We start from the raw sequence: 15,582 nt of genomic DNA, 5'->3' as shown, positions 1-15,582 counted from the left end.
TAGCATGAGGCTACAGAGATCTTAGAACTGAGTCTTAGAAATTAACATTCACTTATAATGCTGCATTTAATTAAATAAGCTTTTTACTTCTCTGTCCTCCTTTTTTCCTTTTTCTATTTCCCATCCCTCCTTCTCACACTCATCCCCGGCTCATCCCCAGGACAGTAGCGGAGATAAGGGGCTCCCACTGTCCAGTAAGACCCAGGTGAACGTGGGGTCACAGGGTCACGCTGTCAGACACAAAAGACTGATGGAGGGCCCTAATCCTGCCAGCGTCACGAAGATGGATCAGATGAAAACACACACACACACACACACACATATGGTCACACACATTTATCCACAAATATATTGGGAAGCATGAAAACATGCACATATAACAGAGAAACGGTGTACAAAACTTACACATATAGAATATCTTACTTTGTTTCCTTATTTCAACTCCCACTTTCTCTCACACCCACCACACACACACACACCACACACACACACACACACACACACACACACACACACACACACACACACACACACACACACGGTGCTAGACTGACAGAAACAGGTTGTCTGCAGGGTGAGGGGAGATGTGACTCATGTCCAGCTCATTTATCTGCAGGCCTTGGTGTGTTTGACTGAGTGAGAGTTCACATACTCCCGAGTTTCTTTGTGAGAAAGATCTTGTTCTTCATTGAGAAAAAAGCCATCACTGCTTCTTAGAGGATAAGGATGGTGTCATTCTATTGTTTTCTTTTTGTCAACAAATCCCATGAAAACATAGCTAATTATTGAGGAAAAAAAACAGTCACAAATATATAGCTTATTGTAATGCCCTTAAACAGCTGGGCACTGTAGTTTTTATGAAAAGTTACTAAAATTGGAGTAAACAGTGTCATTTGCCAGGAACTCAGTCCCTGACCCAGGTATAAGCTGTAGCATGCTAGTTGACACTTAGTTTGACTAGTCAGGCTCATTGGACAATGATTTTTTTCAAACTGTATGCCGACATTTTTCAGCTAAAGACGAGTCTGACTGTGGAAACACTTCATACATTTAAGGCATCACCCAAATGTGTTGATTAGCAGAACGAAACTAAAACAGACTGAATGCTTTCCACTGCAGACTCGGACCAGGCCAAAGTAATAACCAATGCTATATATCACTGCAGATATGGAACCGCACTCGGTCGTACAGAATCTAGAATTAAAGCATCAGGTCAAAGTGCTTGAGCCTGTCCTGTATAAACGAGCACAAGCTGCAGCCCAGGACAGGAATTATCAACAGGTCAGAGTCTTATGATGGTGCATTATTGACATTTTTGTTATTTATTTGACTTATGGCAATATTCCGTTTTAGTGCCCTTTTGTTTCAGTGGCCTTAACTGTTAGCATTAATTACGGCCAATAAGCCACTGTTGAACGTTTATATTTTTCTAAAGAAAGGATTATTATTTTTCTTTGTACCAAAAATATACCAACCGTAACCCAAAAATGGAGGTACATACTGACATTCGTGTACCGTTACACTCCTATTAAAGTCTTTTTCTATTGGTCTTTTTTGGGGGGAAATATGAAAAAATAGATTATCACCGACCCGGTCTCATCAGCATTTAGAACCGCAACATTTTCCGCCAAAATCAATTAATTTGTCACTATGGTTGGGGTATATGCTTGCGGGGGCAAAGTAAATCATTATAAGAAAAAGGAGTCTATGGTCTTATTAACTGAGTGAACTCATTGTCCTGTTAGCAACCAAGCTAGTCTGTTAGCAAACTTGTTGGCTCTAAAAACCTTTTCCCGTCCTAAATAAAACTCTTTATTGAATGACATAATGTGCAATCATGAAAATAAAATGCCAGGGAAAATAGAAAGGTCGGAGAGCTATTGTTGCTGGCTAGCGTGTGACAGTTATCCTGCCAGCTACAGTACCAACTAGCCCTGAAAGTAGTCACTGTGTCACCATAAGAGCAAAATATTTATGCAAAGACTTGTAGATTGATTTTTGCTGTGCCTTTATCCTTTAATAAAGTCCAAAAGCTTGTTTGGGACTTTCTTTTACATTCACAGAAATACACATAAACACCCTTTATCTCTTTCAGTGAGACACGTGGACATACACACACTCTTAGTGACGTATATTTTCACAGAACACACACACACACACACACACACACACACACACACACTCTAACTTATACTGACACACAGATGGCCCCTGCTCTGACCACAAATACAGTGTAACCTCTGCTCCCTGCGGTGCGGCCAGAGCCCAGACTGCCAGTAAAAGCGAGGGGATACTTCATGGCTCAACAATTCGATGGGTAAATGGAAAGGTTTTGGTGTGTGACCTCAAACACTCTCCTCTGACTCCCTTTCTTGATCTGACTTTTTATTTGATTTCGTCCACTTCTGCTGTTTTGTTTGTTTTTCTTTCTATCCTTTACATTCGGGGGCAGTGGATATTCAGATCTTACTTGTTTCTTTCTAGAGTTTCATTCCACCTCTCTTCTTTTTTGGTTGCAACTGAATGCATTGTGTACAAAAGAGGGTCAAATTATATTGTAGCATCCAGAGAGTACAGGCTAATTTAAGCTTTCTTTTTAGCCCATTTTTCAATTTCTCTTTCTGGCTATGAAATAGTCGGTACAAAACAAGTTCTCATTTTCTCTAAGGTGTACTCTTTATATCCGTTGTTCTTTCTTCTCTTATAGCCTCTATCTCTAAAGCTTGCCTCTCTTCTCGCGATGGAGGTCTGATCCACCTCCCCCTGTCTGAGAGGTCAGGAGCAAAGTGAGGACACACAAGGAATGCAAACCTCAGCTCACAAATATGAGCAGTATGAAGAAAAACTGTGCATGTATGTAAAGTGTGGTTCAGTAGGTTTATTGGGTAACGGATACGCTGAAATTGAGTCCAAATTTTGGTTTAGTCTAAAAGGTTTAATGGTATTACAGACATTACTTCATGAGGAAGTGGCTTCTGTTATGAGTAGTCTGCACAGATTGAAATTCAGTGATCAGAACATTTAATAATCATATCTCTGTACGTTGAAATGTGGTTAATCTGCATGCGATGGCTGTCACACACAAGTGCTTAATAGCTCAGACGTAATAAGCAAGAAGGGCTCCACACAGAGACCATACACCAAAAAATAGCCCAATCGCTCAGTCACAGTGTTTTTTTGGAAAAAAATTGCTTGTGTTTATTGAAATATGGCTCTGAAATTTCATATTGTGTTTTCACCAAAGTGAGAAAACCTCAAGAGGTGTGAGAACCTGCATAGCTAATATCAAATCCAGTCACTCTATCACCTCAAAGTTAAAGAAAGTACAGCCAGCTGAATTTGGCTGTGTAGAATTAATGTACACACACACACACACACACACACACAGTCATAAAAATGGAAAATAAAAAAAGACTTTTCAGATTGGAGAGGACAGGCAGGGATTAAGGGTGCAGAGGGAAAGGGTTAGGGTTAACTTTCCTCTAAAGGGTGTCAGAAAGGGAACCAAATTGGGTGTCAGAAATGGCTAAAGAGTTGATATAAGTCAGGGTCCCCAGCTCTCATGTGGGTGGGTGCTCGCTTTATATTCCACAGACAATGTCCCTTTAAAAAGCCCCACGTCTGGAAAGCCCATTAGATGTGCATATAAAATTCCCCCCGTGATTAATAGTTGATGAGGCAGGGTTGGTTGGAGGGTACTACCAACATGTGGCCGGCAGGGCTCCTCCTCTGCAGTTTCGCGTTACGCTCCATAAACTCGCCACTCTTTCCCACCTATATGTTTAAAAAGGAGGAGGGCTCATTTGTCAAGAATGCCTTAGAAGAGTTGTGAAAACAGCCAGCCCGAGAAGGGGAGTCATGCAGTTGCGGATGCAGCTCTCCCGCCGAGCCACAAGCCAGTCAGATCAGTCAGGGAGAGAGGGTGTGTGAGAGCAGGACACAGGGAAAGTGTGCGAGAGTGTGTCAGGACCAGAGGCTCCAGAGGACGTCACACACACCAGAGGGAGAAAGGGGAAATACGCTGTCACAGGAAGGCATCTTTCCTCACGAGTTGGGGCCTGTGGAAGAGTCAGCAGCCTCTGACTGAAGTGAGTATTCCTGAGCGAGTGGATGCAGTGAGAAGATGATGTGCATTTAGTAAGCTGAAGTGGATGTTTCTCAAGACTGACAGAGACACAGATTTCCAATCCTAACTTGCTTTCTGAGGGAGGGGGGCGGGGGGGTTCCAACTCCTCTACAAGGAAAACACTTGTAATAAGACATTAATCAAGACTGTGTGAAGTGTTTTTGCATCACTATGGATCAGCCGGCCAGCAGCTGCATGCGGAGCGCCCACCCCAGCAGCCCGATCTGGGGTTGCATGAGGAACCCTCACTCAGGGGTCCCGGGAGCCAATCTGCAGTCGCCCTACCAGCAGGCATCTTTCTCCCTCCACCAGAAGCCTGACTTCCTGGCCTACACGGACTTCTCCAGCTCCTGCCTGGTGCCGACTGCGCCGCACGCAGCCTACCCCCGCGACGACAGACTGTACCAAGAGAGCCAGGGGGCATACCAGAGAGCTGACTGGCAGTTCAACCCCTGTGAGACACGGGTAAGAGCGCCCGAGGCCTGCCCGCCCGTCGTCGCCCCTGTAGCAGTAGGTGGAGGGCCTGAGCTGGACAGTGTGGGGGGAGACAGGCTTCCAGGGGCCGTGCCCGGGTGCCTGGAGGGAGAATACTCCCCCCAGAGCGTGGCGTCGGCCGACTCTGACAAGAAGAGCTCCAATAAGAGGAAGAGAGATGTCACAGGTAAGATAGATGGTAGTCAGCTGGGGTGTGCTGGGTCTTAAAGGGAAATAAGTGCATCCGAAAACTAATCACAGGAGGCTTAGAAAATTAAAACATACCGTCATAAAATGCACATTTGGGAGCATTAAAAATTATATTGCACATTCCTCTTTTTCTACTGTACACTGGTGCATATGGTGGTGGAATTATAAAGAAAAGCTGAGGAGGAAATGTGCCAGGGATGCAGCAAAAATGAAAAATTGATGTGGTATGGTAACCCCATAATCATCTGTACACAGGTGTAAGAAATATCATGCCATTGTTGCTCCATTTAAAGTGTAGCAATTGGTGAGTATGTCAAGGTTAGGCATTTCTTCACTGCCCTGTATCACAGCTGGCAGTGACACAAATTCTCCCTTTATTTCCTCACCTAACCCATCTCAAAGCAGCAATCTCACCAGATCGCTATGTGAAAGGTGAGAAGGTGACAAGACTTTTGTGTTCAAGACACACACATTAAGTAGCAGTCGCATCCTCTTATTGTTCATAAGGCTGAAACGATTTATGGGACGTGAACGTTTGATTGCTCCCTGTATCCGTGGGAAACAGACCATTGTTTTAGAACAGTACGTCCACATTCAAGACTAGGATCAGTATGTCATCAGGCTTCTGTTTGAGAAGAGTTGTTCCTACTGTTTATTATAGATTTATAAGTCTCAAACGTGAATTAGTAAAATAAATTGATACACAATCCTGCTGTAGGTTTTTGAAAATCAGCAAATTATTGTTAAATTCTGAACTACCGAAGAGAGAAAAAAGTTACTTCCCAAACTCTAGTGAGCCAAAATAGGAAGATATTATTCATATTACACTATTCCCAGCATTGCCCTCTGCTTAAATAAGTTTTTGCCCAAAAGAATGAGTTTCCTCATATATTTTTGATGTATCCTCATATATATATATATATATATATATATATATATATATATATATATATATATATATATATATATATATATATACACACACACACAGAGAGATGTGAGCATTGAAATAATGTCATTGTATGCTTTTAAAGCATAGTGCGATTTATTCCCCCTATCAGATTTCACACTTGCTAAAAGGAAACAAAAGTAACTGATATCCATGACGAACTAATTCCTAAAAGTTTCACGCGGAACATTGGCAACGAGAGAGACAAACTTAAGTAAATGTTTATATTTGAACTGAATCTAAAGGTGTGAAAGTTTGAATGTGCTGAAGTGCTGAATGAAAATATCTCCACGTCCAACACATCTGAAACACATTCCCATTTCATCTGTGAAAACCGTTTTCTAAACTGAAGAAGAATCTCAGCCTGTTTGCTTTGTTTTCGTCACACAGATGATCCATGCAATGAGAATGAAAATTTGCACCCCTACCTTTTTTTGGGGGGGAATAAAAAAAATCAAGTACCTTATAGTGAAACTGAGCTTTAAGCAAGTTATCTTTCTCCATATTGTGATTGATGTTGGCTAAGGTGATTAATGTTTGTTCCGTCACATAGTCAAACTTCAAGATATTGTCATCAAGTGCTTCGTTGTGTCAATCTTTTTTGTCCAAACGTACCATATCTGATTATAAAAAGCATGACTAATTAAGATAAAAGTACATGACCAATGTCTGCAACAGCCCAATTGAAGGGAATGGTGGGGGAGTACAGGCCCCATCACCCCCTCCCTTTCTTACCTTATTGTAACCTCCACTCACTACACTGAAAACATGCCAGACCACGTCTGGTAAAATCACTTTCCCTGCGAGCCCACTTTTTACATTCTTATCCATTGACATTTTCCTGTCGTTAAGCCGTAACACAATCTCCCACTGAGTGCATGCAACATGTCTGACCACTACATCAGTTCTTGGTTTTTAGAAAAGAGCCATTCAGGGTTGTATTGACGATCTGGTGGAAGAGCATATATATATATTAGGAAAATGGCCTGAAGGCTTTCACATTACACACAGAGCTGTGATACAGTCCGTGTGTGTGTTTCTCCAGATATGGTGCACTTTGTTAAAACCTTAAACTCAAACTGGCATCTGATATTACTTAAATACAAAGTTTGACTAATAATTATGTTTTATAATACAGCACAATATGTAATGTAGACATGGAACATTGATATGGAAACATTGGCTAAAACTCTGAACACTAAAACGTCAAAAGTTATATTTCATTATAAAATCAAAAGCTACCTACCTACTTAACATTTATTGGCTTAATATAAATACTAAGAAAATGGTTTCTAACTCACTATAATAAACATAGCAACTGTAAGGTTTTTTATAGTTGTTTTTTTTTTTAATTCAGTTTTTTTTTTGTGATTTGTGACAGTTAATGCATATTAGCATGCATGCATGGTTACCCATATGAACAAAACAGAAATACAGTAATTTATGTTATCACGCATACATTAACTGTCTATTCACTCTTATAAAAACTTAAAATATCCTTACATCTGCTTACAAATACTCCTACTTTAACACACATTTTGTGAGCAGGCACACCTGTAATTTCCACCTGTTTTTTTTTTTTAATTTAAAAATAATCACTAACCACTTCAATTCAATCCTGATGGAGTAAAACGACTTTTGCACCATCCACCCAAAAGGCACCAAATGCTGTTTGTCTTTGGGACCCTGCTGGGTGCAGAAGCCTTCTCCCTGCAAGTTTACGGTCTCTGGCTGTGCAGGATATTTATTGGGGGCCTGTTTAGTGAGAACCAGTATGTGCCCTGCCAGGTGTTCAGTCTAACGAAACCTGCTCGACACCGCTCCAGACCAGACCAGCGTCCAGGCAGCGTCGGCACACTCAGCGCAGCGCGTCATTAACGCCACTTAAACAACAATAAGAAGGCTTCTTGGCAGGGCACATACTGGTCCTCCAGCACACACATCAGGCGTTTGCACACACACACGCACACGCACACGCACACGCACACGCACGCACACGCACACACACACACACACACACACACACACACACACACACGTCCTGGTCTGCCCAGTCACATCTGGCCCGGGTACAGCAGTCCATTTCACATTCTGGCCCGCTGCTCTGGCAAACACAGAGCAAAACTTCTCACTTTGACAAATTAGAACCATTTTTTAGAGATTACATCAGCTGCTAGTGTCGCTACCAATGCACAAATATGACCCCAAACTCTTTCCCTTTCATTCGTTGTACTGAAAGTTAAATCAATCAGCTTTCATGTATATTTATCCTGGTAAATGAGGTTTAAAATTCAGTCATTTCCTACCTATAAATCTCAGCAACAAACTGCAACTTTTGTCTTGTGACAGTTTGGATAGTCACTGAAACTGATGCCAGTGTAGTTGAAATTCAAATTTACTGGTCAGCCCTTTTAACTGACCGCCACATTCATAGAGATATCTCAGGCTTTTTCCTGATGTATTTGCTGTCATGTTGAGATCATGATGAGTTAATGTGAATCTCCCCTCTGAGTGCTCCAGAGGGAAATCTCCTGACACACACACACACACACACACACACACACACACATACACACGTAGCAGTCAGACCTGGACACATCCGCACCTTTGTTCTTTTGTTGAGGCTTTAACGATGTTCCGCTGCATTCCTCTCCTAACTCAGTCCCTCTGTGGCTGGTTTGGTGGGCCCTGCCCTCTGCCGATATGCCCACTCACACACCATGAATCACTGTTCAAAAGCATGAATTTGTACTTGTAAATGTGTAAACGAACAAATAAAGGCTGAAGGCATGCAAAAAAACACGCATACAGAAATCTAAGTGCGTCCTTGCTGCACACACGCTGCAGGTGAACTGGACTCGTATGCTCAGGTCAGGGTGGTCTCTTTTGACAGTGCTGGTTTTGGTGTTTTCTATAAAAGGGGCCTCCCACTAAAGGGTCTTTGGAGTTGTGGTTTGTTGGTTGATAAGGTCCTTAAGTCCTGGTTAATAGTCAGTTTAAGGCTGGTCACAAAAATGAGGATTAACCGGGAATAAAATGCAGGTAGTAGGCTGTTTATTATGTGTTGGAATCACGTCATGTCGGACTAACTGGGTTCCTAAACCTTTACATTGAAAGAATAGAACAGGGATAAAAGATGAAAATGTATCATATCTATATTATATTTCCCCTATTTAAACTAAAATAAATCCTAAGAATATGTTTGTTTGTCAGAATACATGAGCGAGTAAAACACACGCCTCAAACTGCGTGAAATGCATTTCCTTTCTGTTTCCCTCCAGATATCCAGGAGTCCAGTTTTAAGGTGGACTCCAGCTGCAAAGCCCGGAAAGAGCGCACAGCGTTCACCAAGGAGCAGCTGAGAGAGCTGGAGGCTGAGTTCACCCACCACAACTACCTGACCAGGCTCCGCCGCTACGAGATCGCTGTCAACCTGGACCTCACAGAGAGACAGGTAGGCCACCTCGCCCTCACAGTGGATCGATTCCAAGTAGCTCAAAAATATATATAGAATCATTATATTATCATCACTCTGTATGATTCGGTATTCAAATATCTTTCAAATGAAAAAGGGAGTTATCTTATTTCTGCAGAGTCAAATGTGACTCACTGACGTTATGACAAATCTCTGAAATGGACTTCTTGTTTATTAAAGAAGAACAATGCTGTTTTTCAGCTTAATTTACATTATTGAACAGCTTCGGAATCACTGGAGTGGTTATATGACTTTTTTTTTCGGGTTGAATCTTGCTCCCCCCTAGCGCCTGTGAGCGGAAAAACCATCCTTCCAACTTTGGTTTGGTGAGTCCGACTCAGCGTCAGGAAGTATCACGTGATATCAAGTCTTGCGATGTAACGAACTGCTTCACGGCACTGCACAAAAACGCCTGTTCAGGAACCGGCTAAAAAGGTAGCAAAGGAGTGTGTCACACTATCGTCATGGCTGAGCTGGCAAAAAAAGAAGCAGAAAGCTAGGAAAGCATTGTCGGAGGAACAGAGAAAGAGGAAACGGCAGACTGACCGAGCTAGGAGTACGACACGAGTAAACATAGGAGCTGCCAAATATCTATTCCAAAGCTGTTGGGGGGGCTCTGTAGAGAAACCTGTGAGCAAAAAAGCTGAAGAAATAGCCCCAAACTGCATAGCGCCCCTTAAAAAGAATCCTCTGAATGGCCAAAAAAAACGCAAAACAAAAATACAAAATCTACTGGAAAGGTTTATTTTACAAATACTGAAAGAAATGGACCCCCCGATAAGCGGTCAAAGATGGATGGATGGATGGATGGATGGATGGATGAAAGAAATGGTTTGAAATTCTTTATAAAAGTAAATCTGGCCAGAAAGATCAGCTACCAATTACGTTTTATCTATTCTTTTAAAAGTTATACTTTTCCAGTTGCAAAATTCCCGAAAGGTTTAACCAAAAAGAACAGAAAAATCAAACACTACTGGCTTGATTTCCAGATGCATACAATATAAAATACACCTTCTAAAAAAGGTTGTCATCCCTTCATTCAAAGTAGACGGCATACACAGTATTCTGAATGTCTCCTTCCACCATGTAATAATAATAATAATGCACACACATAGATGCATTTAGATTATAATGAACCGTTTTTTCCACAATTTTATTTTTTTTCATCCTGTGGTTCTCGCAGAATGACATGCAGCTTTAATAAGTGGGCGGCAGCTCCAGACTCGATGAAATCGGGCGAACATGTGTCAATGCTGCTGGATAAAAACCCCGGTCTGCCTGTCAGGCCCAGTGTTCCAGCTCCTCCTAATGAGGCCACAGTGCCACAGTGACCACACATACTGCCGTCTGCTCCCTAAAGCTATTTCCCAGATCTCTGCAACACACACGTGTACAGACAGAGACACACACACACACACACACACACTCACAGCCGGGGTTCCATCTTCACTCGGGGCTCCCGCTGCTCCTGCTCGTCGGCTATTTTTCCAACTCATCCTACATTCTTTGGCCTTTCGCCGGCCTTTCAATCAGCCTTGATAAGCAGAGGAGCTCGGAGAGGAAGAAGCTGCAGGATCTGGGAACAGATTCATTTGAATCCCAGTGTTGCAATGCTGTGTGGGATGTGCAGAGGTCACCTAAAACTTTTTCATTCCTTGAGCTGCTATTTTGATTTAGTTCAACACTTGGCATGATCTTAGTTTTAAATCTATCGTCCTTTTGTCCTGTGAAAAGCATGACTTCATGAGTTCATGAAAATGGTTTCATGAACTGAGAAAAAGAGCTTGGAGCTCCGTGTTGCAGCATTTTGACATCATTCAACTGGTTTTAATGGGTTGTATTGATATAAAAAAGATGAGGCTGGAAATATTCTTTAGTTTTCCTTCTAACAAATTACCAAAACCAACAACAGCATACTAACAACCTGTGTGTCTAAAGACTGGTATATCTCATTCCTCTCTGCCTTAAAGCTCCATTGTTTTCCACTCTGTTGCACTGGATGACATGTTCCTTCACTGTGATGAACATTGGTACTATTTTATTTTGAGTTAATACCTCATACAAGTACATACACTTACAATACAAGAGCACTAAGTGTGTATTAATCCACAGCTGAATATAGTCCCCAACAGATGCACTCCAGGTTTTGTAACGTGTGCTAAAAACTACAGTGACCAGCTGTTCTTTTTTTAAAATTAAACTATGTAGAAGTGACCCATTTTAAAGATTCAACTCTTCAGGAACAAATAGACTGATAGCCACTGACATACTACGTTTGATAAGATTTTTTTTGGGGGGGGGGATTTGTTGACAATAGGAAAAATATAGAATAACACCCGCCTATTAGTGTCAACCCATAACCAGTTAATAAAATAGTCATATCACTTCATCTGCTATATATAAAAATGGCTTGACTATACCAGATTTAATTTTGCGTTGCATCTGAATTGCATTACTGAATCCTGTTTATTTGGACTGGCTTGTCTCTGTTATAAACAGTTCAGGTATCTGTCAACATGTTTTATGAGCTTCTAAAATGTTAAGTGAATGTTCTTAATCCCAGACTTAAATAGGACTCACCCCTCAGTTGTTGTTGCTGTGTTTTCCCTGTAATTTCAGGAAGTGTATGTTGTTGTCTCTATACTTGGCCGGACAGTCGAAGCATGATATCATTTCAGAGCTGTGCAATGACACAGATGAGCACTCTCCACACTGTAAACTCACATCCTGTGTAGGCCGACATCCTGATAGTTGACTCTTGTGACCCGCTGTCTATACGATACCCTTCGCCTGCATTCACAGAGGTTTTTGAGCCAGAACTGAGAGCTTTGTACTGACAACTCATGCTTGTTGCGAGGCCAATGCAAAGTGAGCCAATTTATATACACTGCACTGGGAGATTTGTGGGGGATTATTTGTCTATTTTTCTGCTGACCGTGTTGTAAATGTTTGCAAAAAAAATCAAAACGGAGAGAGAAACCACAGTGATCCTGTTACTTCAAATTCGGTGGAAAAAATGCATTCTGCACTGTCTGTGAGTGTTATCAAGTCTACTAAGTGTTTTAACTCCTTATACTGAGTACCTAATTTTTAGTAATAATTGTTATTTACTAGCAACTGAAACTAATGATTGTCATTTCAGGTGTATAATTACAGACAAACACTTTGTGTCATTACTATATATACTGCTGTGTGTATATATGAGTCTGTACATACTATAACTTTTGGATTTTGCTGCTACTGTCACTTCTGCCTTGTGTAGTTACACTTTACTTGAAGGTATCTACATAAGAGTGACATGACACTGTCATGAACGTGTCATAGAAATTATGAACAAGTTATAAACGTTTATGACATAACACTTCTTTTAGTAAATGTCATTCGGTTTTGTCGTGACGCGTTAGGGTCAGTGTTCATGTGTCATGACAGTGTTGTGACAGTGTCATGTGTTCATGGCAGTGTCATGTCACTCTTATGCAGATACCTTTAAGTAAATTGTTACCTACTTTTTTAACTTTTATTCTTCTAGTTTTATATCCAATGTATTTAGTTTTTCACTCTCTCTATTTATCTCTACTTTTTTCTTTCCTTTCTGCTGCTGCAACAATCACTCACCTTTACTCATCTTAACTTACTAAGTACATTAAATAAATTATTAACGTAGCTGCAGATACATTTTCTGTTAATCCATTAATAAATAAATCAACAATATTAATCTTTAATATTATCAATTAATCAATCAATTAATATTAATCTTGAGCTATTGCAGAGAGAGAACACCAAGAGCCAAATGTCTGAAGCAAATTTAGCTCAACAATGTTGTCCATTGTTGTAATGCAGGTGACGTCAAGACCATTTACTAAACACATTTTTAATTTAATGCCTATTCTTATGAAGCATTTTTTTCTTTTCTGTACAACAGGTGAAGGTGTGGTTTCAGAACCGGAGGATGAAGTGGAAGAGAGTGAAGGGAGGACAGTCGTCTTCGCCCAACGACCTGGAAAATGACGACATAGACTCGGCGGCCTCGCCCAGCTCTGAATGAACAAACGAAAAGCAGACGACACAGAGAGACTGGTGGGGGGGGGGGGGGGGTCAACTGGACACCAATGTAGCACAATGCAAACTTCACTTGTTTCTTTGGAAAGCTGCAGGAATCAATCAAGACTTTTTTTTCTTCTTTTTTTTTCTTTTTTATACCCAAGAAGAAATCAAGAAAGCGAGCATCTACTTTGCTTTTGTAAATAGTTGATATATGTCCATAATGAACTGCATTTTGATACAATATTGATAAATCTCTTGCTGCATTGACTGAAATATTAGAGATGATACTTATGGTCATTGTAGATCAGTGACAAAGTCCAGACAGAAGCGCTGAGGCCTGTGATGACATATCAGAGCGTGATGTGATTGTGTTTGAGAGCACCCCCGCTGGTTCCAGTATCGTAATCATGGCCTTTGACGCTTGACTACAACCACCTGGGAAAACTCAGACTGCACAAGAGTTGCCAAGCCATAAGTGCCTCCGAATCAGATGTTTTTTTTGTTTTTTTTTCATAATGTCATTTTCTTTTTCCAAAAAAATACCTTCCTTTTTTTTTTTTTACTATTCTTTTTTTATACACGTTGAATGTTATTGATAAAACACAGATGTTGCCTGTTTCTGCAAATAGAATAAATCATCTGCTGCAAAATGGGAAAAATATCTTGATAATTTCTTCCACCCGCAACAAATGGGTTATGATTGGACAGTATAGGTAGTGTATCTGCTCTTGGCTGATGGTTTCATCACGTGCAGATCATTAGAATTGCTTAGAAAACGATAACTGAGGAGAAGTTTGCTCCCATTTGCTTTCAATGTTGGCAGCTAACATCAAAAGGTAAGGCAAGGCGAGTTTACCTATATAGCACATTTCAGCAACAAGGCAATTCAAAGTGCTTTACATAAAACTAAATGAAATGCATTGATACAAACATCCACAAAACGGCTTTTAAATACAATTAAAACCAGTCATTAAAGAGCTAAGTGAATTGAAGATAAAAACAAGCTAATATAGAGCAAGACAGGTATAAAAATACATGAATAACGCCTGGTTCCAGAGATATTCTACCCATATCTTTTTTTCTGTCGCATTTCAGTCTGGTCTGGTGTTGTGATCACATGTGGCTGTTTCCCCGGGCGGATGAACAAACTAACCAATCAGAGCTTTGTAGGCCTGATGAAGAATGGGGACGTCATCCTTCTGTGCCAAAGCCCCAAAAAATGGGGTCAAAGCCATAAAAAGGCAACAAGTGAGGATGCGATTGACGCAGCTATAAAGGCTGTTGTGAGTCAACATTCATAAATAAATCCTAAATCCTTTGATCGACATAACAAACAAAGCTGATATTTTGGTCCGAACAATGGTTCAAATGGTGATTTGTAAAGATGACACACACACACCTATGGAGCTTTACCTGGGTTTGAACATTGCTGGAAACATTTGAGATGACGTAAGAACACAACTCAACAAAATATATAACATGCGTAGTCATTTTTAGACATTTTAATGCATAATGGTCTATCTCTTTAAGGTAACTGCCCATAGCAACCGCTATCGCTTTAGCTTCCGTGTTGACTGAAAATGACGCGAGTGGGTCTGATTGGCTAGGGCATCAGACATTAACATGAACACCACATCAGACTGAATAATAACGTGAAAAACCAACAGCACTTCTGTCTGGTTAGGCTAAAAGCTACATTGTCCCGGGTTACACCTTTCAGTGAAATCTTCCTGACTGGGGGTCGCAGCCGCAAAATCTTATCAGGAGGGATTACGCAGCCCTGATGTGTAATATGGGTGTTGAGTGAGAGCTCCTGCGACAGAGCAAGCTTCACAAAAAATCTCTTCCGATGATGCCATGATTATTTCCATTAATATCTCACATGGAGGTCCGGTGTCCCCGAGGTCAGATCGGAATCGGCTCTCATCAACGTCCAACTAGATCCTGTCTGTGGCCCCGTAATCCTCAAATGATGTTTTCTCAGTGGCAAGTGGTCTCCTGTAGATCATTCTGATTGGTCTGATGTGACCTGACAGGCACTGACAGAGCTATAAGTAGATTTGAGTGTGTGTGTGTACGCATTTGAATTTGAACATTCCTTTTTGCCACCACAGTCGGCCCACAAAGGGCCATTAACCTGACAAGGTGGAGTTAGGCTCCAAAAAGCTATTAAGTAGTATTTGGCCCCCGCACACTATTTTCAACGGAAGCATCTGGATGGGGCCAATTTGATCTCAACCTGAGTGGAACCTAGACAAACCCACGCACGGGGCCCATAGGACCCGTAGAAGAAGAAGGGGGGGG

At 41.2% G+C, this 15,582-nt stretch overlaps 1 protein-coding gene and 1 long non-coding RNA gene across 2 annotated transcripts; one reads left to right on the top strand and one right to left on the bottom strand.

Moving 5' to 3' along the window:
• Positions 1–3,464: 3,464 nt before the first annotated feature.
• Positions 3,465–13,479, bottom strand: LOC116671082 (uncharacterized). The gene is made up of 3 exons (XR_004327189.1): positions 13,466–13,479; positions 12,632–12,736; positions 3,465–3,475 (listed from the first exon to the last, which is right to left on the bottom strand). It is a non-coding gene; the product is annotated as an uncharacterized LOC116671082 (long non-coding RNA).
• On the top strand, positions 3,543–13,806 carry meox1 (mesenchyme homeobox 1). The gene is made up of 3 exons (XM_032502018.1): positions 3,543–4,787; positions 9,041–9,213; positions 13,157–13,806. The coding sequence occupies exons 1-3, from the start codon at positions 4,298–4,300 to the stop codon at positions 13,277–13,279; spliced, it is 786 nt and encodes a 261-aa protein (XP_032357909.1). The 5' UTR covers positions 3,543–4,297; the 3' UTR covers positions 13,280–13,806.
• Positions 13,807–15,582: the final 1,776 nt, after the last annotated feature.

The sequence above is a fragment of the Etheostoma spectabile genome, chromosome 21, assembly GCF_008692095.1.
Source record: "Etheostoma spectabile isolate EspeVRDwgs_2016 chromosome 21, UIUC_Espe_1.0, whole genome shotgun sequence".
Lineage (NCBI taxonomy): Eukaryota > Metazoa > Chordata > Actinopteri > Perciformes > Percidae > Etheostoma > Etheostoma spectabile.
This window is presented reverse-complemented; position numbering and strand designations above follow the sequence as displayed.